General features: G+C 43.5%; 1 protein-coding gene across 1 annotated transcript in view; it reads left to right on the plus strand.

The window, feature by feature from the left end:
• LOC134468200 (disks large-associated protein 2-like) overlaps positions 1 to 7,500 on the plus strand; it is a 104,361-nt gene that overhangs the window by 24,773 nt on the left and 72,088 nt on the right. The window contains exons 3-6 of the mRNA XM_063222139.1: positions 326 to 364; positions 2,406 to 2,875; positions 4,557 to 4,780; positions 7,422 to 7,500. The exon at positions 7,422 to 7,500 is cut by the window's right edge and continues 363 nt beyond it. Coding sequence (XP_063078209.1) covers positions 326 to 364; positions 2,406 to 2,875; positions 4,557 to 4,780; positions 7,422 to 7,500 — 812 coding nt within the window. The remainder of the gene's footprint in view (positions 1 to 325; positions 365 to 2,405; positions 2,876 to 4,556; positions 4,781 to 7,421) is intronic.

Raw genomic sequence — 7,500 nt, forward strand, 5'->3', positions numbered from 1 at the left:
GAGTGGGACCATATGAGCTCAGAATAGTGTTGAAATAACACTGTAGCACTTACTGTGTAGAACGTTGCTAGTGAATATTTTGCTGAGTAGGTTGAATCAAACTCCCACAGATTCCTGTTTTGTTCAGATTCCGACAAATGTAATGGACAAAGAATATGACGTAAATCTATTCTTTTTTTCCTCTCGCTCTCCTCTCCTTACCCCCCTGTCGCTCTCTTCCCTTTCCTCTCCCTCCTCTCATCATCTATCGTTGCCTGCACACCCTCTCCTCTCCTCTCCTCCCCTTCTCTATAAATCCTTTTTCTCTCCCTTTCCTCTTCCTCAGCCCAGCAGTGTCCCCCCTCCCCTCCGTCCCCATGTTTCGGTGAGGCATAGCGGGCCCGCAGGAGCATGAAGAGCCTACCAGGTGACTTTCACGTGACATAAATAGCCCTCCTACTCTCCCTGAGATGTCAAAAACTCCAGAAGTGAAAACAAAATATCTGTAAAATGGATTATACCATACAATTCATATGCACACCTATGAAATAGTCACTGTTTTTTTACCGTTACTTTCTGAACCTGGGATTGACGCCCACTCTATGCTCCCACAGTCTACTGTTGGTAGTTAATATTCAGACTTAGGTTAGACAAAACTGTTTTCAGATACTTTCTTTTAATGATTTCTTTAACGATTTGAAAAAATTCTGTAGGTCTATCCATTTTCTTATACTTTCATTTTTACGCTTTTATGACTATGCTCTGTGCTTTTTATTATGTATGTACAGTATATCACGAAAGTGAGTACACACCTGCAGTTTTGGCAGATTTGTGAGTATATCTTTTCATAGGAAAGCTTAAAAATATCACTTTGACACAATGTAGTGACCTTTTAACAACATATTTAACCGCTTACATTTCTTGTTCACTCTGAAAAAACAAAATACAGCTATTAATGTTTGAACATGTACCCATAAAAGTGAGTACACCCCAAATTAAAGAAGGGGCTGTGTTGGCTCGAATCGTCTCGAAATGAAAAGGGATTAAAAGGGAGGTAATCGATGTGCGCTTCAACCTTTCTTTGCATTGAACTTTTACATTTTGAGTGTGCACCCTGGCTTAAATACATTGGTGTGAGATTTGAATGCGATCCTATGGAGAATATCATGATCTGCTTCAGTAGTCACAGTGCATGATGACATGCATGTTTCTTTTACGTGTATTTCAGATTGCCAGTGTTGACAGCATTCACCCCAAACCATGCCAGTCCCACTACCATGCTTGGCTATTGAGAGGATTCACTTTTTTGTAAGACTCACTTGTTTACCACCACAGAATGCTTGACACCGTCTAAGTAAATTTGTTTATATTGGTCTCTTCAGATCACACGACATGGTTCCAGTGACCCATATCCTTGGTCTGTTCATCTCTCTTGAGACCAAGATAAACAAATTTGCTTTAGATAGTGTCAAGCATGTGTGGTGGTAAACAAGTGAGTTTTACAAAAAAGTGAATCCTCTCAATAGCCAAGCATGGTTTGGGGATGCATGAATGCTCTCAACATTGTCAATCTGAAATATACCTAAAAGAAACATGCATGTCAACATGCACTGTGACTACTGAAGCAGATCATGATATTCTCCATAGCAGGTGTCACCAACGTTGTGCCCGCGGGCGCCAGGTAGCTCTCCAGGAGCTTCTGAGGTGCTCTCCAAGGATGATAGTTAATAGTGACCACTATAAGATTTTAGTCACAGTTGGTGTTTTTCTTCATTTAAATATGAGATTATTTCTTTATAACCTATAAGCAAATTATCATTCAATCATAGTGTGATTTGGGAATGATGTCAAGACATCAGTACAGGATTTTGAACAAAAGGAGACCTCGGGTAGCCCTTGGTAGCCCTTGGTGGCCCTCGGGTAGCCCGCAGACCCAGAAAGGTTGGGGACCCCTGTTCCATAGGAATGCATTCAAATCTCACACCAATCTATTTAAGCCAGGTGCACACAAAATGTAAAAGTTCAATGAAAAGAAAGGTTGAAACGCACACCGATGACCTTTTAATCCCTTTTCATTTCGAGACGATTCGAGCCAACACGGCCCCTTCTCTACCGGATTTCAATCTGGGGTGTACTCACTTTTGTGGGTACATGTTCAAACATTAATGGCTGTATTTTGTTTTTATCTGAGTGAACAAGAAATTTAAGCGGTTAAATATGTTGTTAAAAGGTCACTAAACATTATGTCAAAGTGAATTTTTTTATGCTTTCCTATGAAAAGATATACTCACAAATCTGCCAAAACTGCAGGGGTGTACTCACTTTCGTGATATACTGTATGAAATACACTATACAGTGTAGTGATGATAACATGCTTATGCACTATTGTATATCTGACTATACACTACTTGCATTGTATTTGGCAGGTGGGCGGCCACAGTACCCGTACCCCCCCATCCACACCCGTGCTAGCGACCCGCGCTACGCCCCCTACCTGCTGAGCCCGACCGAGGGCGGCTTCCCGGCTCTGGACGTGCCGCCCCAACGCGCAGCGTTCCACTCCGACTGCCTGGTGATGGCTCCCGGCCTGCTGCCGCCCAGCGCCCCCGGCGCACTCCCTGCCGACCACGTCTCCAGCAGCACGTTTCCCAGGATGCACTACTCCTCGCAGTACTACAACTCCATCCCGCGCGAGGACTGCGGCGGCGCCACCGCACTCACGCCCACCGTGGCCCACGCGCCCGCTTCCTTCTCCTCCTCCTCGGCGCCCCATCACCTCCACCAGCAGCAGCAGTACCATCACCACCACGCCGTCCTGTCGAGCCACCACAGCAACCCACGCACCACGCGCCTGTCCTCGGGCATGTCGGACCAACTGGAAAGGCAGATGAGACCGGTGTGTATAATCATAGGCAAGCACCGATAGGGATGAGGTGGTTCTAAAGCAACTGGCCCTCTGTCCTACTGGACAAAAAAACACCCCTTTTGAAGGCTTTTTGTGGTCACAATGTACTGTGGTCCACGTTGACATGGTAATCTACAAATGATTCACGATCAAAAGCACGTGACCATAATGCCGCCGTATAATATAGCCTCTATAGCCTTGTAAGGCAGCCGGAAGTTCCACATGCAACACAGGTACATATGAAGTTCCACAGTAACATAAGTGCATATACTGTATGAATAAAAGGTAATTGAACATTTAAATAAAGATGCTAATTTATCCATTAAAGCTAACAGAAGGCTAGTCTGGAGGCAATAACAATTGAACAGTATGGACAGTATGGATACTCAGGGCCGCTGACAGCTTTGGCTGGGCCCGTAACAAAGACATCTGAAAGGGCCCCAAACCCAATACATACCATGTAATGATGATGCATTTCTGGGCCCCCTCTCTCCCTGGGCTCGGGACAAGTGACCCCTTTGTGTCGTCCCCCCCCCCAACTGTCGGCTTCCCTGTGGATACTAAAAAAAATGTTGACCAAAATAGAAGAAATAGAGAAACAGAGACACAGTGTGATGCGGTGTATGTGGTTGCTAAGAGCTGAGTGAGTTTCCTTTAAGCCATAAAAAACGGTAAACGTATCTGTGCAACACAAACTGTCTTTAAAACTGGCTGCAGAATCTATGCAAATGTTCCTTTAACAGTGTTGACCATTCTGTCACATTTTTAGACCTGTTAGGTCTTAATAGGTTAAATAGTCCCACTCCTGAAATGATGGTGACCACACAACATTGGCACACTTTTAATATCCATTAGGGAGAAGTTTTGTAGCAATCTTTTTGAGATAATGTGGTGGGTTTTACTTTACTTTCCTGCGTCAGACATTAACCCATTTTAGCCTAAGCCCTTTTTGGGAAAGGGTGCCCTCTGCCTATTAAATCGTAAATATCTGAGCCTCAAAAGCACATACAAACATGAACTAAGTTGCATTTAAAAGCTAAGACGGTCATGTTGCATTAGAATGTGTTCATTCAACTAACATGTCCACATGTTTAAGTAAATAAACCCTCAAATCTCAAGAGCTTGAATGCAGCGTATATGTGTCTCCAGGCTAAAATGGGTTAATCTGGCATTTAAAGGTAATGGTACGCAGGGCAACTTTTTAAGCAATGCTGCTCAGAACAACACTGTTGTCACTGAATTTTCATGTTGGATGTGTGTTCCTGACTTCCCTTAAAGCGTGCATTTACAAGACTCTTACACAGCATGTCAATATTTCAGCATAAACCAAGTATTTACAGCACGGTGGAGAGTCACATTACTCTAACAGTTGAGTCAAAAGTATGCGTAAAATTCTGCGGGTGGCCAGTGTAATTTGAACTCTACTCTTATATGTACACAGTAGAGAATAGAATTAACTGTGACCAAAGACACCAAAGACCCATTGAGTGGGATCAAATGGTGTCTGAAACAGAATTCATTTCTAACTGTTTAAGTGTAAAAAAAGAAAAGTCGCTGCTCATGACTACAGTGTTGTAGACCTAGAGTATGGACAGCCCAAACCACATCTTGTGGTATCCCTGTCTGGAAACATTGCTCAAAATTGTGCCTTGCGTCTCGTCTCCTTTCACAGGTGCAGCGCGAGGGCTTCCACACGCTGCAGTACCAGCGCGGCGCCGGTGCCGGGGAGAGCCCGGGCCGGATCCGCCACCTGGTGCACTCGGTCCAGAAGCTCTTCACCAAGTCACACTCGCTGGAGGGCTCGGCCAAGGCTAACGGCGGGCGCGGGGACAGCGCATCATCATCGCACCACCATCAGCAGCACCACCACCACCACTCGGGATCCACCTCCTCCAGGTGACGTAGTAGCGTATGTAAATGTATGTTTAATTTATTTTACTTCTACACTGTACATTTTACTGTGTAGAAGTAAATAAATGATGTATGACATGTCATATAAACATTGTGTAAATAAGTATACCTGTACACAAAGTAAGTTACGTAGCTTACGTAGGCTACATTTTAAAGGGCTAATTTACTGCAGATCCACCTCCTCTTCCAGGTGTTTTAGCTTGCTTAGCCTACTTCTAGAAAGACAATGAGAGTGGAGATTTGGTTTGACAATCACTACGTTCACATGATGTTTTAATTCCTAATTAATAATTCAGAATGAAATAGTTACGTCAAGTTTACTTTGATCTTTCCTATAATTCCAAATTAAGAGGTGTTTACATTATGTTTTCAAAGCATTATTCAGAATTAAATGGAGTTAATTCCGAATTAAATTGAGTTCAATTGAGTTGGTGTGTGGCTGACTTGCGTTATATAGTGCATGAGAGTTTGTGTTGATGTGTGAGTGACTAACCATAGTGAGTGCAACAGTTTACGAATTTGTATTTTTGTGTGTAAGTGACTTGAGTGAGTAGTGTAGAGTAGAGTAGAATAGAGTACTTTTATTAATGCTTTACAGTATATTGTGACAGTTTGTAGGTTTGTGTTGAGTGACTAAATAATTTAGTGAGTGATTGATTTTTGTTGTTGTTTGTGACTGACAGTAGCGAGTGTGTGAGTTTGTTCTAGCATGTGAGTGACTTAGTGAGTGCCTGAGAGTTTGAAAGTTTGTGCTGGTGAGTCACTGCAGTCTTACAGCACATTTTGCTAGCACCACTATCATCACTTGGAACCCACCTCCACCAGGTGCCTTAAGATTGGTCTTTACACTTGGACATGTTATTATTTATTTACCTACCTGTAGGCACAGAACATTTTACAGTGTTAATTCAACATCCTAATGGGACCAAATATTTAGCCTGGTGAAGCCATCCATGTACTCCACCCAAAGATTTTGGCTCCGCACATCGTCTGGCAAAAGCCTCAAGCTCGATTCTCTCAGTGTTTAGCCAATCAGCAAACAGTTGAGAGTGGTGACGTAGAACTCACCCGCGAGCTCCGTTACTGATTGGTTAAGGTAACTATATTCACACTTTCGTTTTGTTATTTGTATGCTTTTGCAACGCTATAACGTAACAGGCATGCTAATAAAGCACAGTATGGGTTTTAATTTCAGTTTGGAACTCCAATTAATTTAAATGATAGAGTAAGATCAGACCATCTCCCACCGTCCACGGAGACGGATTCCTCATGGCTTTTGCCAGACTGATTGACGGAGTCAACAGTCGGCTTTTCGCCCAGGCTACCAAGTATCCCCCACTACAGGGGTGCATTTCTCAAAATAGAAGTTGTTAGCCTGTTAGCAACATCGGTAGTTGCCAATGGAAAAGTGCATTGAAAACAAAAAAGTAGCTAATGTAGTAAGCAATCTCTGTGAGTGCGTTGCAATATGCGACCTTGCCTCCTCCACTTGCCTCCTCCACTTGCTTCTCTCCTCATACCAGGAAGTAATATGTCATGATGACATCACTGACAACAGCATTATATTTCAATATCTTGCAAAAGCTCAATTGTAGAGTCTTTTTCTCATTTGCAATTGGGATGGTGAATGAAAAACAGTCCCTCAAAAGTTGTTGTGGCTAGGCTGACAGCTGGGAAACTTTATCGTTTTCTCCACGGAGGAGGGGCCAGGAGGCGGGACGAGGAGACAAGCGCAAGTGGAGGAGGCAAGGTCGCATATTGCAACGCACTTTGTGTGAATGAAATGAGTACAAGGGGATGAGAAAAGGTGAAAAGATGGCTATGGGGCCCTGCTGTGGCCTAAGGGTAGGGCAGTGGGTTACTAAGCCAGCGACCCCAGGGGTGCATTTCTTGAAAACGTACTTACTAACCATGTTAGCTACTTCATTGTTCGCAATGCAATTTCCCATTGGCAACTACTCAAATTGCAAACTGGCTAGCAACTATGCTTTTGAGAAACACAGCCCAGGATTGTTAAATTCAACTCTCTATTGAATTGTCACTGCAAAATGAATCATTTATATACTGAATCAGAGGTGGGCAAATCTTTCTGTTTGTGGGCTTCATGGTGAAAAATTAGGCCACCAAGGGGCCAATATAAAATGAAGAACAACCTCTTTCTAGTGAACAAGCGACAGTAGATCTGGAAACCAGCAAGGCTGCCCTGTATGCTAAACTGTTTCATGCTAACAGCTAACAAACATGGCACACTGGTTCTGAAACCGACACTTCAAGTCAAGTAGGTTTTATTGTCAATTTCTTTACATGCACTGGTCATACAAAGAATTTGAAATTACATTTCTTGCTTTCCCATACAGACATAGACTAATCTAGGTAAGGACATAGACAGTATAGACATAGACAGTACTTATACATGGACTTAAGACAGTATGGACATAGACAGTGCTCATACAGACACTTGTGTCTTGGCTAATGTAACAACAGGCCACATTCAAATATATTTTTGAACTTCATGGTGGGTCGCATGAGACGGAGCAGAGGGCCCTCGGGGGCCCTACATAAACAAATAAACTTGACTTTGGTTTCCTTGTGTCGTCAGACATGGCAGCACCGGTGGTGGCAGCAGCAAGCGGAGCAAGAGTAGGGAACGGCGACACCGCTCCTCCGGGGACTGGTGGAGCTCCGACGACAACTTGGACAGCGAC

The sequence above is a fragment of the Engraulis encrasicolus genome, chromosome 18 (assembly GCF_034702125.1).
Source record: "Engraulis encrasicolus isolate BLACKSEA-1 chromosome 18, IST_EnEncr_1.0, whole genome shotgun sequence".
Lineage (NCBI taxonomy): Eukaryota > Metazoa > Chordata > Actinopteri > Clupeiformes > Engraulidae > Engraulis > Engraulis encrasicolus.